The sequence below is a fragment of the Electrophorus electricus genome, chromosome 20 (assembly GCF_041902795.1).
Source record: "Electrophorus electricus isolate QZ-2024a chromosome 20, ASM4190279v1, whole genome shotgun sequence".
NCBI lineage: Eukaryota > Metazoa > Chordata > Actinopteri > Gymnotiformes > Gymnotidae > Electrophorus > Electrophorus electricus.
Window position 1 is genome coordinate 16,207,951 of NC_137516.1, and position 19,245 is coordinate 16,227,195.

Sequence of the window (19,245 nt, forward strand, 5' to 3'; positions counted from 1 at the left end):
TATGTATGTGTATATATATATATATATATATATATATATATATATATATATATATGTGTGTGTGTGTGTGTGTGTGTGTGTGTGTGTGTGTGTGTGTGTGTGTGTGTGTGTGTACATGCGTGTGTGTGTATTCACCTGAGGCTGGCCACTGTTACTGTGTACAGAGATACACAGATGGTGTTTCACGCAGACCTCGGGTGAAACGACCATGCTGGAAGTGTAAAGTGCTAGGCTAAAAAACTAAAAGACAGTGAGGACAAAACTCAACAAAACGTGCCTATGAACAAACGCGCCCGTGTATCAGGGGACGGAGACAGCTCATCAAAGACCATGCTGAAGACAGGAATAGCAAAACACTAAGCCCGGGGTTTATTGGAGGGGGTTGGTGACTGGTTACATGCGCGATGAGAGGAACAGAAGTCCATGCCCACTCCAAGGGAGCCAGCCAAGCAGAGCCTGGCTCCGTGTCCAGCCCACTGGGACGCGGCGTCCCCGTATCCATCATACAAACAGAGGCACTACAACCCGCTATCTGAAAACCTTAAAAGTACTGTTACTTGCTTCGTTATTACCTCAGTATCATCAAAGAAAAAATGGTAACGGAACGTGTGGTGAATGTTAGTGTAACTAAGCACATTTTTATCAAAATTATCTCCAACAAAACTTAGACGAGCAACACGCTGGCCCACCTTGGGACGCTACTAAAATGGACCGTGAAGCATAACTTGTGTAAATGTCCCTTTTCCTGATTTCATCCATTTTTCTATTCCATCCGTGTCTCATCCCTCCGTCCTCTCGGATGTGCCTACGCAGCTGGCTTGGCCGGCTTTTTTTGAAAGCCGTGGTACTGGTGGTGCAGTTGGAGCACGTCGTCGTGGGAGACGCGCTCCCAGCCCTGGCCGTGGACGCGGTACAGGTTGACCTGGCCGCCGCTGTAGGCGTCGCGGTAGGTGGCCTGGTAGATGGCGCGGCGCCCAAGGTCGCACGCCTCCTCCACGCTCATGTCGTGCCGCAGGCCGCTGTCCACGACGCCGTAGGCGTACATGGAGCCGGAGCCCACGGCGAACAGGTCGCCGCACACGCGGTTGCCCTCCGAGTCCACGTAGTAGAGCCCTGTGGAAGAGGAAGGGAGGTGAAACGGCGTTCCCACCGGGAACTCGGAATTTCGCAACACTGTCGCAGGTGAGACCTGTAAGAAAAACGCCTAGCTTTATATTTAAAAAAAGTAATTTAAAAATGTAAAAACCCGGAGAAAACAAAATGAGAGAGGCACTGTCTGACGTTTACCGAGGCCAAGTCCCTTACTTAAAGTCTCAGGCCACGCCCCCCCGAGCGCAAAACGAAAAACAAGTGCGTGAGCTAGAGGATGAGAGATCCTGAGTGCTTCCACACGCCAAACAGATTAAAACAAGTCCTCCATAACGCGCTGACAAGGCACTGACAGGGCGGACCCTCCATCCCGAGGCATTGCCTGAGGTGTTATTGATCGCCTCCCCCCACCCCAAAACCCCCACAACACCCAAATTAATTATTGATCCATTCCCAGGGACTTGGGCCATGCAGAGTCATGGTGAACCAGGGTTAACGTCTCGGCAGTGGACGACCTCAGAAAACGCTCATAACTGACACCCTGATGCCCGATCTCTGGTCAGCAGGAACATTTGCGGAACCACTAATGGGGTGTGCGGGACGGCGCGTTCTCCAGAGAGTGAGGCGCGCGTGCTGGAGCGTGCACACGCCATGTACAGTTTGGTAATGGTGACTAGTACCCATCTGTGCCTAGGCATCACCAGCCTGCGGATGGGGTACTAATGAGTGAGAGAGATCGTCACGCAGACCAACTCTGACACGCACAGAGCAGAAACCACCCGGCGAGGAAAGGCCACTCTTGGGGGAGTGTGTATGTGGGTGTGCGCGCGTGCGTGTGTGTGTGTGTGTGTGTGTGTAGGCGCCGAAATCTTGGAGCATGTGCTCTAAAAACTTTAAGCAAGCGTCAAACGCCCCAAAAGTTGGACCTCGACAGCTATTTAAGGACGATCTATTACTGGCAGTCTCTCCAAAAGCTCACGATGACTTTCAGGAAAATTTCTCCTTCCATATGCATCGTTAGCTAGGGCCAAGCGTCGCCATGGCACCCTGATTATATGGGGTAATTTACCATTTTGCCACTTGGACAGGAAAAAAGTTGGGGGTTGGGGGAAATCACAGCTTTAAAATCCAACAGGACGAACTTTTAAATAGGACTGACTCACTGGGAGACACAAGCTCTCATGAGAAGTGCACTTCAGCTTATAAAACCATGAATAAAGGGGAAGAGAGTCCATACATCTCACACACACCTGGAGTCATTTAACATTGCAACAGAAGCAACCGAGCATCTTGGTTAGTGCATAATGACTCCACGCGGGGGGGGGGTCCAGAGCAAGGTGACGCAACCAGGCAACAAGCTCAGAAACAGCAGAATAGGTATGCGCACAGGCACAGAGCTGCCAACAACAACAACAAAAGTGCTTGAATTTGTGAAGCCTTGTAAAAAGTAAGCGCGACGGTACCACCAGAACATTCCGTGGGTCTCGCCTCCTTCCACTCAATCACCCAGGTGCCAGGCACTTGGGGGGTCGAGTTCTCTCTGACTTCCAGTGCGCGTGTTTGGATCTGAATTGCAGCTACGTTTGGCGGGGTGGGGGGCAGGGTGCGTTATGCGCGGTACGCCCATGTGAGCAGCCCACCGCCAGTTCTGAAAGCCGAGTGCCGACTCGACCCAAACCAATCGTTTCCGCAGCTACGCACGATGGCGGCGGAAAGCTAAGACACGTGGGAAAAGGCTTCGGAGACAGCACGCAGCCGGCTCGGGCGCGAGCAGCTCGGTTGCAGTGTGGCGTGTCTGACACCCTCCGCGCTCCACCCACAATGAAATCAGCAGGAAAAAGGCAACCTATGAGGGAGAAGACAACCAAGGCCACAAAAATGCAGGCAGACGGGGCCCATTCACTGCCAATACACACTCCAGGCGTCAGCTCGAGCCCACTGATGGCCCCTCAACATCAGCACTCGAGGTCGCGTCCTAACGCAGGGCGCGACCTCGAGGTCTCGGCGTGGCGTCACAGGAGATTTTCAGTAGGCTGTGCTGGAGCCACAGCACAGAGCCCCTCCAACCTTCTCACTCTTACTCTGGGATTTCTCCACCCCCGCCGAGCATCCCCACCCACTGCGCTGCAAGACGGACATAATCGCAGGACTAAGTGCACTTGACATTGGTGGATCTGATAACGAGCCTCCCTCTAGCCAAGCCTGATTTCATTCGCCTGGCATTTTCATTCAGGTCACACCACGTTTGGAAGTAGGGGAGATCCGGCTGGAGTTCTGACGTGGTCATTACGTGCCGAGCCGACTGGCACCGTCTGCGGGTGGCAGCCGCCGGATGTTATCAGGGGCCCTTTAACTTGCACCAGACTCCGTGGAAGCCCCGTGGGTCCTGGCGACGGGCGTGCGCACGTGACCGGAGTGTGCCTACCTCCTGGCCCAGCATCACGGCCTCATTGATTTCCCATTACACTGTCACCGCACAGAAGCTCTTTAAACACATCACCTGTGATCTAGCGCCCATTACTGCTCTCCAAAACACAGACGGCGGTGTATTCGCTGAGGTAGTAACAGCGCCATCTGGTGGGGAAGGCCAAAAACAGGAGCCTATTTCAAGAGACGAGCGCATGCTTTATCGTTTAAAAGCCCGTTTGTCTGCAATTTCCCGCTCGTTTCTGGCTGTTAAACAGTGAAAAGTGAAAATAGCTCGTCGCTTAATTGGCCGTTGTATGTTTATGCCAATCGTAACGTTATAACAAGCAGACTTTCCAAAAATGAAACTCCACGGGGAGAACGAGGCTCCAAAGCGCTGGCTTAGGGATTCCTGGTTTGGGAACTCACGTGAATGAGTTCTAGCCCAAGAGCTCATGCTATGCTCGGGGACAGAGGGTCAGGGCAGGTCACACAGCTCTTTATGCAGAGCGGCTTCATCAGACTGCATGGGTCAAATCAGCACAGAACATGATTACACAGCCAGTCACCATGCCAGCTACTGCAATCACAAAGTTCTGGTGCCATCACAAATGAACCACTTGTGTATTACACAGCCTTGGCAAATGCTACGACCTTTCATTCAAAAGGTTGCCTGTACTGAACATAAAAACAGGAAAATAATGAAACATAACAGCCGTAAGAAAAGCCCATGGCCTCCATTTGATGTCTTGGATTCAAGCCGGGATAGGCTATTACCTCTGGGGAAGGCATGATAAACTCTTATCCTTAAAGGAGAAATTACAGCATTTTCTCAAAAACACATTCTGTGTGTCTCAAACAGTTTTAAAGTAATGTGTTAAATAGGTGCTTCTAAGGTAAATTAAATAAATAAGTTGGCACAAAAATTGCACTGGCGTCTTCAAGAGCTGCACCTGGTTTGGGTTTAAAACGGTCTTGTATATCTGCAAGCACAAAACCAATGAAGACACCACGTCCTCGGGGTATTAGGAGAAATGTGAACTGTATTCAAACAGCAACAATAAAAGTTACCCCAAATGTGTCTACTTTTAGTGTATTTGAGCTGTTTGTAATTTTGTTTTGTTTTTTTAAAGTGTTTTTGGTTATTTGCACAGTGAAGTTTGCATGCTCAAATGCAGGAATGAGATGGCAAGCAAATGATCACCACTACAATAGTGCAACAAGCACAAAGCACTAAAGTTAAAAGGAGTTATAAGATTACATGCTCTCCATAACTGCATTAGCGGTACATCAGAGCTCGTAAATGCAATGATGCTTTCTTTTTCCGTTACTTTAGAAGCAAATTTCACCTATAAACTACCAACATAGCAACACCTCCACTGAAACTTGGAAACAATATGAAAAACTGAAGAAAAAAAAAACATGGTTTCCTTTAACATCATAATACTACAAAAACCAAACTAATGCAAATCAGTACAAGAGAATTCTTTTAGTTCGCGTGCATGCTAAATGTATTATGAATGCATTTAGCATGCATGGGAACTAAAAGAATTCAAGTTTCCCAAAATGTTTTGCATGAATTTGTACATACAATTTCCCTATGAATGTGATGCTAAGAAACTGAAGGAGAACAGAACCAAACTGCACCGGGGATGCCAATTTATGGTTCCAACATGGACACGTTTTCTCAAATATCATTATTTCAGTTCCAAGGAGTTACTCGTCCAACCCAGTTCAGGCGACAGTAACGCTCATAAAAAACGGCAGTTACCTGGTCCTCTTTTGTCCCAACCACACACCATGGTGCCCATACTGAGACCCATGCCCTTGTACTGGTACACCATGTTGGCCAGCAGTTTGGACGCGGCCGCCACAGAGATGCGCTCCTTGTTCCGCAGCTCATAGATGCGACATTGGCGCGCCAGCAAACGCTCCCAGAAGCTGCAGTCGGCCGCTCCGCCTGCCATGGTGCCCAGCAGGTAGGGGTTGATCTCGATGACCTTCTTCACCGTCTGAGACGCGATGTACGAGCCGGCCGTCGCCCTGGAGTCCACCGCCACTATGACACCGTGCTGGAACTGGGAGAGATTGGGTGCCAGCTTAATTAGAAAAATTCAGTTGTTTATTTGTCACCCTAATAAAACCGTGGCACCTTATCCCACTGCCTTTAGAAAAACAAACACTATTCATCAGAGAGATTACTTAAATTGTAGATCCCATCTCCACATGATACTTATACTTCTTTTATTGACAAGCTATAGAAAACATACTGCGATGACGCAGCACATTGGCTAGTTTAACTGAATATGACAGTCTAAATCAGATCACAAACACATCACATCGCAAGATAACAGTCAGAAAATGAAGTTTCTAAAAAAAAAAACAGACATGAATCCAGCATCAGCCAGCCAGGATCACCGGCCACCCTGGCTATTAGACAGAACTGGCTACATAGCTACGTCTCACACAGCTTCACCTTCGACTGTGCGGTTGCTATCTTATCTATCCTAAAGTTAAACCCAAGTCTTATCGTCTCTTTTAAGCCACGTTGATAACGAAACAGCTGCTATTTGTTGAGGAACCGGAGCTCACTTTAAAGGCCAAGGTGGTTGTTCCGTGAAGAAACTGAATCCTACTGTCAGTATCCTCGTCTTCGCCGGCGGTGTTCACCGTGAAGTGAGGGCTGTCGCCCAGATCAGCGCGGTCTACTCCGCAGTCGAGCGTATAACGCTGCGCAAATAGGTTAGAAAAATCCGCAGACTCACTCCGCAACACACTAGACAGCGCCATCTTCACAAATACTAACTGGCCCGCTTTTCCGTTGAGGCTGCTATTGAGGCGTAAGGCGAGAGAATCCTTCTAGCGCCATCTATCGGCATGGCGGACTATAGACTCAACTCGTCTCATCGTTTTTTGTTCGCCCTTTTTACTTAAGGACTGTTTAACGTTGCTATTCATGAATGATACACTTCAGGTATTGTATACTTCAGTGTATTTAAGAAAAGACACAAAAGCAGTCTCATACTTGTAGTCACTTTAATGATTAATTATCAATTTATAAACCCAACAGCTCAAATGATCTGAATATTAGAGTTTTTAAAGTGTGCCTTTTCATACTGTTAATATTCAAATACTCACGCCTGTCTTCCTTTCCTGCATGACGCACATGTTCAGTAAATTTACATTAATTCTGACCATCTAAGTGTTTTTCTCTCTATCACATCATCTCCTTTCCTCTCCTATTCTCTTTGTAGTATTCTTCCTTCAGATCCTCCCTTCTTCTGCACTTCCATCCTCGGGCAGTGATGTGAAACAGGTCTACGTTGTTCCCGGAATACGCGTCCCTGTGAGTGGCCCTGTAGACAGCCTCCCTAGCCAGGGCGACGGCCTCGTTCACAGTCATACTCCACCTCCAGCCGGCATCCAGCACGGAGTACGCGTAGGGAGAGCCCGAGCCTACTGAAATCAGCTCTCCGTTCAGCCGCAGGCCATCACTGCACACATAGCACACCCTGGGGCCTGGCTGGGGGCCAGCTCTACTTTGGGGCAGCCGTAAGTTTTGATCTTGCGATAGATTTCCTCTGACTTCCATGAAGGTCCTATCAGCGTGGCATGATGCAGCTGAAGTTTCTCGCTTTAAAGTGCTTTTGCCTCTTTTCAGTGCTGACCTTGCGCCGACGTCCTTGGGTGCATCTAATGGCAAAGGGGGTTGTGTAATTGGACTCACTGCATCCTGATCTTTCCTCTTTGCGTGGTCCTGCGTCAGTTCATCTTTACACACCTCATCCCCTTCATCCCAACCACACAGAGTGGCTGCTACACACACCTCAGTGCCTTTGAAAGGGTGCAGCATAAGCGCAAGCAGCTTGCCTGCCCCGCTGACCGACAGCCTTCGGCCGTGCCGGAGCTGGTATAGTCGGATCTCCCTGGCTAGGACCCTCTCCCACAACACGCAGTCTGCCCCGCTGCCCGAGGAAGTGACCACCAGGTGCGAGTGGATGGGCGTCACCTTCCGGGCAGATGGGCACGCGACCAGACCCGCACAGCTGGCCCGGGTGTCGGCTGCCGCGATCACGCCCCCCTGGAACGTGAAAGCCAGAGTAGTGGTGCCGTGGGCCAGCGTGAAAGGCCAAGGGGTGGACGTGACTGTAGCAGAGAAAAGGGAATGCCTGCCGCGACTGTGAGTGACGCTCTGCCAAGGTGGGAGCAGAAGCCGAAGAGGGCTCTCCCCGCCTCTCTCGAAACGTGCTCTCCCAGCGGCTTCCTCCTTGTCTGCTGGGTGAGCACACAGGGCTCTGTCATCGGAGAAAACGAAGCAGGAGGCAGAGCAATTCCATCCGGGGTACAGTGGGGTCTCCTGAAAGCCACAGACATCTTGCAAAGCCATTCCGACGCAACAAACAGCACCTAGCAGTTGGTTATATCTCTCTATTCTCTCCCTAATACAGTAAAACCAGTACAAAATAAAACAAAAAGAACCAAATCTTCTTTATACGGGTATTTATATATCATGGGGAAGATATATTCTCACACACACCCACACACATCCAGACACCGCCCCCACACATACACACACACGCACACACGTTTCTCTCGCTCCGTCACGCCCACATACGCCTTTTGTGTGACATCTGATATAAGCACATATATGCTTGTTTGCCAGCAGCTGACGCGTCTCACACAAGCGACTCTTGAAAGCACAAACCTGCTGAGAATGCATCTCCCTGTTTACATATATTTTTTAGTCTGTCCCTCATACCCACACCTCCTGAGAAGCAAAGGATACGCGCGCGCACGCACACACACACACACACACACACACACACTCCAGTCAACAAACTGCCCTTATAGCACATTTCTCCAATTCAATATCTGAATTAGTATTCAAAACCATCATCATGAGAAAATAACTACTGTAATAATACAAAACAAACAATCAAAATCTAACAAAGATAAGATTAATTGTTGCAGGGCCCTATTTAACATTTTAGGTTGTTTTCAGAGCCATGGACAAAATGAGAGGCCATAATTTGCTACCCTTCATGAGATTTGTGTCTGCTCATACCTCTTAACTGTTTCTTGTTTCAAGAGATGTGGGCCCTCTGATAGGTAGTTTAAAAAAACACCATTTTAATTTTAAATACTAATATAGTCAGCGGGCAGTTTTCACTTTGTTTGCCATTTGTGAGGCATTTGCTGGTGTGGTTATGAGAACTCTGGGTGAGTGCAGGTTTTAATAAAACCTTGTCTGCACTCCTCTAAGCACCTTCGTCGGTCTCTCCAGATGCCTGCTGACCGCTTTTGATACGCGGTCACCGTTTCTCTTATTCTGGGCTCCTGATCCCCAGCCAAGTGGCACTCGTTTATCAGGCGACACAGAAAGCATTGCAGGTTTCCCTACATATCTTGACACACATGGGCTGTTGTCACCAAGTACTTTGGACACCTGCATCTCAGCCTTGTATTCCAAAGTAACCTATTGTCAGAATTCGAGAATATATATAAACAAATGCAATGTGCTATATTAACCTAACTTTTATTATCAGTAAGCAGTTACGCCCTTGCAAAACTACTCCGACATCCATTCAAAGCGGAAATGTGACAGCGTCCGGATTTGCGTTTCTTTTCAGGGCTGAGACGTCTGCTCTCTCTGATCTCGTACATAAATCTCGCGGGACTTTGCTAACGGAGAAACTGTACCGCTGAGCGCTTCCATTTTGGATCCGAAAAACCTTTGGCTGTCGTCGCTGATTTGAGCATCCGCGGAGCCAACATGGCCGCAGTTTCTCTATAGCGCTGCCCGGCTTTCATTTTCCCCCTCCATCTACAAACGATGGCGTCCGCCAGCACGGCGAGCAGGGTCTCATGCGGGAGGGATATAAGTTGTATTCCCGAGGTGGCCGATACCCTCGCTGCGGTCGCGAAACTCGGGTAAGCCATCGCAGTCGTTCGTGTTGGACCTCGGGCGGATGATTTCAGTCGGACCTTTCTAATAGAGGTGCAATGTGCAGTAAAGTTCGCCTGGTCACTACACGTGATTCCGACATTGCACTGCTAGCTATGGTACCTATAAAAATCAAGGTGGTCTTTTTTTTTTTATTTTATTTTTTTTTATTGTAAGTAGTGTGATTGCATTGCTGCACCTTTAATTGAATTGCAGGTATTAACTACTTTTAATGGGATCCAGTGTGTGTCAAAGTTCCTAAAGAGAGACATGGCGCTGGACGGATTTATTGTCTTTTTTTCCAGCATTAACGAGGTCGCAGGATTTCGTTTTGAACTTCATGCATGGTCAGTTTGTCAGACGGGGGTCTCTGATGGTCTTCGTCTTTGTACGAGGTTATGACTTGACTGGTGGCCAGCTAGATAACTGGGCTAGCTGAAGTTGCCAAGTATTTGAGAAGCCTTTGCTGTGTTGATTGATTGATTGATTAATTGTCATTAATTATTTATCTCTCGGCTTATTTTTCATCTCTGCTCCACAGTTTCGACTTTCTCTGCATGCCTCTCTTCCATCCCCGGTTCCGGAGAGAGTTTGAACTGGAACCTGCTAAAGCTAGACCCGGAGCTCAGACGCGCTCTGACCTGCTGCTGTGTGGTAGAGGTGAGGGGGGGGGTCTTGCTTTACTTGATTTAGGTCTATCCAAAAACATGCTTATAGAATTGTAATGCCCAACCCCGACTGACCGCTATGAATAGGTGTTTCAAAGTGGACACGGTTGGTAAGAGGATGTTTTTGACAATGTTTGCGTTTCCCCAACTTTTTTTAAAATGTCTCGCTCTTTCAGCATCTCGTACAGGAGCAGCCACCGTTAAATAGTCAGCCAGTGCAGGTCAATTTATTTATACCTCTGAGCATTTTCTCTTGGTGGAAGAGTCGCGGAGTTTTGGCATGACACGAGTCTTCTGGTCAGCAGCATAAGACGCCTGCTCTCAGACTCTATCAATAAATCTGGCGCAGGATTAGATGAGGAGTCCTAGTTTCTGAGATTACTCCATATAATCATCAACAGTACACTGCAGTCTGCCAAGAAGCCAAAAACTAATTCAAAATTATAACTTGAGTGAGATGACACGCATGATATTTTAACTGAGATTTATTTTGGTTAAGCAATGCATTTTTTTTAAAATGTCTGTTTTCATTATAATGAGAACAGCTGTCATGTTCCTTTGCTATCGATGTGCTGGTGTGTACTGGTCCGAAACATTCCTGTTTTATTTGTTTTTGTATCCCTTTTCTGTTTGCTGCCAGACTGGAATACTCTTATTGTGGGAAAACTCTCGCCATGGATAGAGGCAGACTCCGAGCTGACCACAGAGCGCAGGAATTCAGAGGCAGTAAGTTAACGTTTCCCAGCATCCAAACCTTTTCACACTTTCAGACCGCTAATCTCACTGCAGGAACAACGCCGGATAATATATTCCTTATTATTTAATTTTTTTTGCATTGAGATGCTACTTATGTCCTAGCTGACAGGCCCCCCCCCCCCACCTTTTAGTTCCATATTTGAATCAGAACGGTGCGGCATTATCTTGGCAACAGCGACTTCTGATTCTAGCAGTAATACTTTATTGGAGCTTTTATGGGAACCAGTCCTGCGTCAGCCTTGGGACACGATTGGTGCTCGCCACTGACCCGGTGTGCCCATTACAGGCACTGGTGCAGGAGCTGAATTTCTGTGCCTATCTGGGCCTGCCAGCCTTCATGATCCCCCTGAAGGGCCAACGATGTGCCAACCTTGCCCGGGTCCTGCTCAACCACATCCACACAGGACACCACTCCTCCATGGTAAGGGCACGGCTGCGGCATCCGTTTACAGCTGAGGACGTTCCATTAACACGTGGGCACTCCTCTGTATTGGCTGGGAAATTGGTGATGGCGTACGACGCCTTGGGTCAGTGCTGTTCGTTTCATCTCAGAGGTTTTCAGCAGATCAGATGTTCGTGTTATAAAATGGGTGGTATTAAAGGTGCTCGGTAGTCCTTCTGTTTCGTGTGTGGGTGGGTGTGGGTGTGTGAGTGTGCACTCTATACTTGCAGGGAAGAGCGAACTGAGATTGGCATTCTTCTTGCTTTTGTTTGTCATGTGCCCCATAAAGGTCTGTGTTCCTTTTGTTTGCTCCTGCTCGTCTCTGCAGGGGTAAAATATATATATTATATTTTCTGTTTCATCTTTATTTATTAAATTCACATTTATCTTAACTTTATTTTTATCTTGGTTGTATCCTTCTCTAAAGAATCTTGTAAACCTTGTTTTAAAAAGTGCTGTGGAAATGAAGGTGGTTGTTGTTGTTTTTGTTTTTGTTGTTGACGATGCATTTGTTTAATTATCTCGTTTCAGTTCTGGATCCGAGTTCCGCTGCTGGACCCCGAGGACACTCGTGAAGACCTCATTGAGAACGAGCCCTCCAAACAAATGGATGACTCTAGCAGCGAGGAAAAGACTTGGGGCTGGTGAGACACCATTAGACGACGCCTTGCAGGACAGAGCGGGGTGGTAAAATGATTTACTGAGCCGTAGTGTCACATTAGTTAGGTCATAGAAATGTAAGCTGAAAATGTTCTCTAATAAACAGCATGCAGCAATCCAGAATCATAATGTTGTGCTCTTGAGAAGGGCTGTATTGTTTATTTTTGCTTCACACATGAAGAATTATAAGCCCACTCTGTTATGGATGTAGTATTCAGCGTATCTATGCCTACCATATCGTTTACTCGAAACATTGCAAGGAACTTTAAAAATCAGCATATCTGTGCCGGATTATGTGACTCTGTAATTGGTATTTACATTGGGCAGCTGTAGCACGAGGAGCAGTTGGGGGGGGTGTCAGCACCGCGACCGTATGACCGTTATTCGCGATGCGTGTGCGGTCATAACGTCACAGGATGCGTGTGCGGTGCAGTGTGTGGGAGTTGGTCAGGGCAGAACTGCACACACGCTCAGAGAATGTAACCACTAGTGTGAACGTTGTGTAATTGTGCTTTTTTCAAGTCCATTTAAACATTTTGAAAATGATGGGTCTGTTCCACTTCTGCATTTTTTTTTTTTTAAATTAGACAAATCACATTTGTGCATAAATTCTTCTCAGTGCTCAGGTTGAGTAGTTTGAATCTTGGGCTAAGCACACGCCAAAGGATGTCGGCCAGGGCTTGAGATCCAGACAAGTGTTCAAATTCGCACGGGAGCCTCTCACCCTTGGCGCGCGTCGCCCGTCAACACGCGCCGTTTGAACGCAAGGTGATCGGAGGTTGCGGCGGGGACAACCACTTTGTGAGAAATCATTAGTCTTGGTTCCACTGCGTGTGTGCGCGCTACACAATGACCACAGGCTGCAAGGCTGTGACACATCTTTACATGTGGAAACATGTGCACCGGTGAAACTCGTCCCCTGCCCGGAGTGCAGATTTATCTTAATGGAATCCACACCCTGCTGAGCTCGTTACTGGCTGCTGCACCGAGGGTGAATATGGTGTCATACTCGGGTGAACGGATAGTTTATTTTCTAGAGTGGAGTGCGCAGACTTGGCGGCTGAGACGAGGGAGCGCGGCTGTTGGGCACGTAGAGAGAGGTGCTAGGGGATCCGTGGCCGAGTCTCCCGCATCCTGGCATGCTAAGAGTAGCTGTGCAGGAATGGCTGAGGTGTTCGGCAGCGTCGGGTACGCGGAAGACTGAGCCGGTGAGTGGATCGTTGTCATGCCGGGAATGGTAGACCCAGATGGAACTGGAGGCATGGAGCGTGCGTCGTTGGTGTCAGCGAGGCTGAGTAGCGTCTTCATTACGCAGGAGGCCAGTGTTTATACGTTTAAAGAGGTTCAGTAAGTGGTGCGGCTGGTTTGAAGGGAGCAGGCGGGCTTGCACGTCAGACCTCCCTATTGAACCTTCTGGTGGTGTCGTGGATTTCAGTGAAACGCTGATGAAGGAAGGTGCCTACCCAAACCCCCTGTTAAGAGCTTATGAAGTAGTTTGTTCTTAGACGCTTATTATGATTAATATGAGTGGGCTGGACCCTATTGACCCTCTAATGGTTTGGCACATAACATTTATCTCATCTCGTGTATAATTGCATCTGCCAACCAGATCTCTGAAAGACCTGTGACTGGCGTGTCCTGCTGCGTTTGTTTGTTTGTTTTGTTTTCTGAACAAACACACACCACCTCTGGCTGTGCATCACCTTCCTCTGTTTTAGCTGTGACGTTCCACAATTCTGCTCCCATGATGGCAGGACACGCACACGCATACGTCGGCAGGAGCTGCTTTGAGTGGATTCAGGGCCTTTGGGGGGGATCCCAGTTTGTGTGGTCCCCTGTATTGGTCCTCCTGTGTAAACTGTACACTGTGTACCTTGGGTAGAGATGCTTTTGTTTTGTGTGATGTTCTCGGGTCTCCAGATTTTCAGAAGCCCTTCGGTGCAGGCTCAGCTTTAGAAAGGAGCGCGATGTTCTTTTGAAATTCCCCTGCTTCTGCTTTTCTCCTCTGATTCTCTTTCAGGTGGCACTCGTTTCGAACCCTCTGTGACTACAACAAGAGGATTTGCCTCGGTGAGACTGCCATATTTGTACACTTACTGCTGTGCTGAAGTGATATCTGTGATATCTGGTCTCCAACTCCATCTTTTCCTTTTGTCCAAAGCTATTGAGATCGGGGCAGACATGCCCTCCGATGCGGTGATCGACAAGTGGCTCGGTGAGCCAATCAAAGCCGCCATCCTTCCCACCAGCATATTTCTGACCAATAAGAAGGGATTTCCAGTCCTGTCAAAAGCCCACCAGCGAATCATATTCCGCCTCTTCAAGGTAAACGCTTATGGCTTGCAAAAGAGGTGGTATGAATCTGAACGGTATGACCTTGGCTTGGCTATTTGTGCCAGCGGTACACCGGAAGTCCAAGCCGCTGGATGTGAGCCACTTCCTGTCCTCCCCAGCTGGAGGCCCAGTTCATATTTACAGGCACCAGCCGGCACAGTGAGAAGGATTTCCGCTGCTACCTGCAGTACCTGGAACACCTGAACCAGAATCGGCCGGCCCCCAACGCCTACGAGATGTTCGCCAAGGGTTACGAGGACTACCTGCAGTCCCCGTTACAGGTGCGAGTTTGTATGGGTACACGTGTTCGAACAAGACACCGCTACGGTTACGTGTCTTCCAGCTCCTTGGTTGTCACGTTTCTGCTGTTTTATGAATATTTCGCTTCTCCTTTCAGCCTCTAATGGACAATTTGGAGTCACAGACATACGAAGTCTTTGAAAAAGACCCCATTAAATATTCGCAGTACCAGCAGGTGAGGGGGTGCAGGGCGGGGGCGACGCGTATAATGGCTTGCCGGCTGCGCGGGGTCCTTTTGTGAGGCCCCATTTGCACGCATCACGCCGGTGAAGGTTTTTGATCTCCATGACACTCTTTGGAACTGTTGCGCCGTAGTGCTCCGCTGAGCCGAGTAATTCATCTCCCTCTCCAGGCGGTGTATAAATGTCTTCTAGACCGAGTTCCAGAAGAACAAAAAGAAAGCCGCGTACAGTAAGTGCTTCCTCCTTTTCCTTCGGCTTTTGTTGCCGGGAGTTTTCAGTTCGCTGCAAGCATTTATTTACGCCGAGGTGCCCATCCGAGACCAAAGTCTAATTTATAGATAAAGTAACGGGTAAATCCATCTAAAAGTAATGGGAAAATCCATTACCTTGAAGTTAAATCTCCCTATATATTTCAGCAAGCAGGGAATTTAAAGTGGCCCCGAACTGACCTCTGAGTAACAGTTAATGCAGACTATTAGAGCTTTGAAATTATTCCACATACATGATGTTAAGGTTAAAATCCTAACGATGTTACTGAGAAGGTCGCCAGTTGTCAGTGAGGTAATTTCACAGCAGACAGCAGGTGTGATGTAACCAATGGCCAACCATGATGCTGCTTGGTCTGTTTTTAAACTGAAGTATGCCTGTTGCATCAGGGTCAGTGAAGTAATCAAATATTCATGGAAAAGATTTGCTACAGTAATGTAATCTGAAACATTTCCGTTCGGTTTTAGTGGTGCACGTTATATTTGCGTGATGTGTATGAATTGGTGTAACTGATCCATTAAAAAAAAAAAAAAAAAAAAACACACACAAATATTCTGATGTCATGCGTGTGAGGTACATATGACATGTGATGTCATACTAAACTATGCAGGGTTCAGTGTGCTTGAGTCCCAGAGTTTAAGGCCTACAGAGAAAATACCAACATGCCACAAGGGGGTGACAAATGGTTTTTGTGCTAATCGAGTTTAATTGAAATGAATTGATGTCAAATTTAAAGCTTTATTTTATTTTTTATTATCGGGGCAGTTATTTGTGTGTGTGTGTGTGTGTGTGTGTGTGTGTGTGTGTGTGTGTGTGTGTGTGTGTGTGTGTGTGTGTGTGTGTGTGTGTGTGTGTGTGTGTGTGTGTGTGTGTGTGTGTGTGTGTGTTTTTCATAAAATAGTCCACTTCAGTTGAATATCGACTTTGTGTTTAATTTTGCAGATTTGATTATTCATGAGTTTGCCATCACTGATTTAAACGACAATTTTTTTGTAGCATGCGAAAAATTGCAAATGATGCTTGTAGACTAGAAAATTTAAAGAGAACAACAACCCACACAAAAGGAAAAAAGTTTTTCATATGCATAAAATATGTATTGCTCATTTATTGTCATTAGATATACATAAATGTATTCTAGAGATATTCATGGTTTCATGGTAGGAGTTCAGTGCTCACTGGGGAGACCTTCACTGAGTCCGTACGCGTCTGTCTGACTGACTGCAAAGGGCTTCCCCCCACAGGGTTCTGATGGTACTCGGCGCCGGCCGAGGTCCCCTGGTTAATGCCTCGCTCCGCGCCGCCAAACAGGCCGACAGGAAGTTGCGTGTGTACGCCGTAGAGAAGAACCCCAACGCTGTCGTCACGTATGTGACTCACATATAGGGATATGTATAGTTTGTACCAATGTTTAAGTCCTAGGGGTGTGTTGCGTTTAAAGCTGCGTATGTGCGTGAAACTCCAATATTTTTGAATAGTCTAGAGAACTGGAAGTTCGAGGAATGGGGAGATCAGGTGACTGTTGTATCCTGTGACATGCGGGAGTGGGAGGCACCGGAGAAAGCGGACATCGTAGTTAGTGAGCTTCTGGGATCCTTTGGCGACAACGAGCTATCCCCCGAGTGCCTGGATGGAGCACAGCACTTCCTGAAAGGTTCAGAAATCATGGAACCTTTTTTCCTCCTCATTTTTAAACTCCACACATTTACAAGCACTGAACACGTTCGATATCCCTGCCCGAGCCACGGCCAGTTTGTTGTGTTTATCTGTGTTTGGTTTTTTGCGAAGACGACGGCGTGAGCATTCCCAGCTCCTACACCTCGTTCCTGGCACCGCTGTCGTCCTCGAAGCTGTATAACGAAGTGCGCAGCTGTCGAGAAAGAGACAAGGACCCCGAGTGCCACTTTGAGACTCCGTATGTTGTGAGGCTGCACAACTTCCACCAGCTGGCTGATCCAAAGCCGTGCTTCACGTTCGTGCACCCCACCACAGGTACGAGGTCCATGCGCACCCAGACTGCATCTAGTGAAGGCAAAAGATTATCCACTGTTTTGATTGCAGTGTAATTTTATTGCCTTTGTGGTGATTTGGTATTTTGTTATGAATGTAAAGCATCTCCAAGTGCTGCTGTTTTTTTTTTCTCTCTCTCACAGATATGAACAACAACAGATACCAGTGTCTGCGCTTTACTGTGGCCTGCAACTCGGTGCTTCACGGTTTCGCTGGCTACTTTGAGACCACACTGTACAAGGACGTGATGCTGAGTAAGTCTGCCGGTCGGGCCCTGTAGGTCCACGTCAGACACTGCGGCACTGGCGATCTCAAAACCTTTCCTTTGCCGTCTCGTTTCAGGTATCCGGCCAGAGACTCACTCCCCGGGAATGTTCTCCTGGTTCCCCATCCTCTTCCCACTTAAAGTAAGCGTAATGTGGATCACGGGCCGGGGGTCTGCGTGGTCTGGATTGCGGAAGGGTGTGAAGCTGACTGCTTTTTGTCGTATCTCTCTCCCCTGTAGCAACCCGTTCCCCTGGCCGGAGGTGATGATGTGGGCGTGAAGTTCTGGAGGTGTAACAATGGGAAGAAAGTGTGGTACGAGTGGGCGGTGACCGAACCTGTCTGCTCTGCCATCCACAACCCGGCGGGACGCTCCTACACAATTGGGTTATAGGGAGACCACACGCACACAAAACATGGATTAAACGTACTTTTTTATACACCTGTTCTCATGTGTGGTGTAGATGGGAGACTTCGTTGTTGTTGTTGTTGTTGTTGTTGTTGTTATTGATTTTTTGATTTTATTTTTTTTTTTATTACTGACATACTGACACTTCCACCCAGGGTGTGTACTGGCATGATGATGATGACATTGTCAGTTTCACACATTCATTTTTGTACTTGTTTACACAAAGTCGGGCTCGACATCCGAGATGCCCTTTAAAAGAACTAAAAGCTCACTGGTGTTCGTTCTACTTTCAAAATTGTTAACACTGAGGAAGGCAGATCTGAGTCATGCGATACTGAAATAAATTATGTCTTGTCTGGAGTGCCTCATTTTTTTTTTGCTTTAAATCTCTGAGTCACACTGTGTCTTGGAATTGGAAATAGAACCGGCGGTTTGCAGAAGCATGGGCCTTCTGAGCCCAGTTCACACCCTTTTCTCTCATCTTTATGAAAGACAAGAACTCCAGTGAGTAGTGATTGGCCCGCCTCCCGTTCATCTACAGCTCCAACCATGACTTCCAAAAGCCTAACCTCACATCCTCCTTCATAAAAAGTGTCGTGGTATTACATTATTGAGTAACCTGTGGGAGGGGGGGGGGGTGCTAATACAAGATTAGTAGGAAGGGAGCTATAGGCCAATACGCAGAAGTCAGACAGCTGGTCAGTTGGTACCAGACAGAGTGTCCACGTTGTCTGTTGGTACAGTCGCTGGATGGCTTTGGTACTGAACTCCTAACGGCGAGCGCTCCCCGTCTGTTTACCAGAGGACTGCAGAGAACATTTTTCACCTCCATTATTTTGGCAACACACTTAAAAGTTTGTATGCTCAGAAAAACCCCGAAAGTGCCATTGTGTTGGTCATGAACCCAACAGGGTGTGTGTGGAAGTCAAAGCTTCTGTTCTCTGCATGTTTCCAGTGGATGTATGTGTATACTGTATGGGAGAACCAATGATCTGTCAGACCCTTTGCCTTTTGAAACTGGAGGAGTATTCTCACCTTACCACACACAGGAGCTGCAGAGAGGACGTTACAGGAGACCGCTACCTGTGTGTGAGGGATGTTAGGAAAATGCAGGTTTCTAGAGAAACACAATTTGGGGGGGCGGGGCTTTATCAGATGTGCAAAGTGTTTATATGTTTAACAAAATTAACCGAGCATGTAAATGAAGCCAGCGAAAGAAGAACAACACTAACCACTTTCAGCCCATCAACATTATGCAACTGTACACTATATCCTGTGGCTGTATATCAAACTGGGTGCCCATGATGTCGATCAAGACCAGTGAGAAATGTGTGCCCTCGGAGGCAGGCTGCCCGCTGGTAGAAGTGCTCAACAGTTTGTGCTCTGCAAAACTGAACAAACAGATTTTAAAAAACGAATGATTTTTGCATGTGCGTGTGTTGGAGGTCATGTCTCCATTACAGGTCCCTGATCAGAGGGGACCATGACCTGCGTTGCCTAGGCAATGCCTGTTTCTT

The 19,245-nt window shown here is 47.7% G+C and overlaps 3 protein-coding genes across 4 annotated transcripts; 1 reads left to right on the top strand and 2 right to left on the bottom strand.

Moving 5' to 3' along the window:
* Window positions 1-346: 346 nt before the first annotated feature.
* On the bottom strand, window positions 347-6,312 carry psmb5 (proteasome 20S subunit beta 5). The gene is made up of 3 exons (XM_027028735.3): window positions 6,088-6,312; window positions 5,267-5,573; window positions 347-1,113 (listed from the first exon to the last, which is right to left on the bottom strand). The coding sequence occupies exons 1-3, from the start codon at window positions 6,283-6,285 to the stop codon at window positions 806-808; spliced, it is 813 nt and encodes a 270-aa protein (XP_026884536.1). The 5' UTR covers window positions 6,286-6,312; the 3' UTR covers window positions 347-805.
* A 400-nt stretch (window positions 6,313-6,712) lies between these two features.
* Window positions 6,713-7,882, bottom strand: psmb11a (proteasome 20S subunit beta 11a). The gene is made up of 2 exons (XM_035536481.1): window positions 7,277-7,882; window positions 6,713-7,018 (listed from the first exon to the last, which is right to left on the bottom strand). Exons 1-2 carry the CDS (start codon window positions 7,880-7,882, stop codon window positions 6,713-6,715), a joined length of 912 nt encoding a protein of 303 aa, XP_035392374.1.
* A 1,407-nt stretch (window positions 7,883-9,289) lies between these two features.
* Window positions 9,290-18,088, top strand: prmt5 (protein arginine methyltransferase 5). 2 transcript variants are annotated; one of them, XM_027028734.3, is made up of 16 exons: window positions 9,290-9,426; window positions 9,981-10,099; window positions 10,748-10,833; window positions 11,150-11,284; window positions 11,837-11,949; window positions 13,986-14,035; window positions 14,127-14,290; window positions 14,419-14,580; window positions 14,697-14,774; window positions 14,952-15,010; window positions 16,290-16,412; window positions 16,524-16,699; window positions 16,834-17,037; window positions 17,199-17,309; window positions 17,398-17,462; window positions 17,561-18,088. In XM_027028734.3, exons 1-16 carry the CDS (start codon window positions 9,329-9,331, stop codon window positions 17,711-17,713), a joined length of 1,896 nt encoding a protein of 631 aa, XP_026884535.1. In that variant the 5' UTR covers window positions 9,290-9,328; the 3' UTR covers window positions 17,714-18,088. The 2 variants fall into 2 exon arrangements, with proteins under 2 accessions (XP_026884535.1, XP_081559735.1); XM_081703609.1 differs by lacking the exon at window positions 11,150-11,284.
* Window positions 18,089-19,245: the final 1,157 nt, after the last annotated feature.

What these genes read in the sequence shown, in the direction of transcription:
- psmb5 (XM_027028735.3), bottom strand. Translation starts at nt 6,285, where the DNA reads ATGGCGCTGTCTAGTGTGTTGCGGAGTGAGTCTGCGGATTTTTCTAAC. An exon ending in CAACCACCTTGGCCTTTAAA is followed by an intron (nt 5,574 to 6,087) that starts GTGAGCTCCGGT and finishes AATCTCTCCCAG; the next exon opens with TTCCAGCACGGTGTCATAGT. An exon ending in TTGGGACAAAAGAGGACCAG is followed by an intron (nt 1,114 to 5,266) that starts GTAACTGCCGTT and finishes CCTCTTCCACAG; the next exon opens with GGCTCTACTACGTGGACTCG.
- psmb11a (XM_035536481.1), bottom strand. Translation starts at nt 7,882, where the DNA reads ATGGCTTTGCAAGATGTCTGTGGCTTTCAGGAGACCCCACTGTACCCC. An exon ending in GTTGGGATGAAGGGGATGAG is followed by an intron (nt 7,019 to 7,276) that starts GTGTGTAAAGAT and finishes GCTGGCCCCCAG; the next exon opens with CCAGGCCCCAGGGTGTGCTA.
- prmt5 (XM_027028734.3), top strand. Translation starts at nt 9,329, where the DNA reads ATGGCGTCCGCCAGCACGGCGAGCAGGGTCTCATGCGGGAGGGATATA. An exon ending in CAACAAGAGGATTTGCCTCG is followed by an intron (nt 14,036 to 14,126) that starts GTGAGACTGCCA and finishes TTTTGTCCAAAG; the next exon opens with CTATTGAGATCGGGGCAGAC. An exon ending in TCATATTCCGCCTCTTCAAG is followed by an intron (nt 14,291 to 14,418) that starts GTAAACGCTTAT and finishes TGTCCTCCCCAG; the next exon opens with CTGGAGGCCCAGTTCATATT.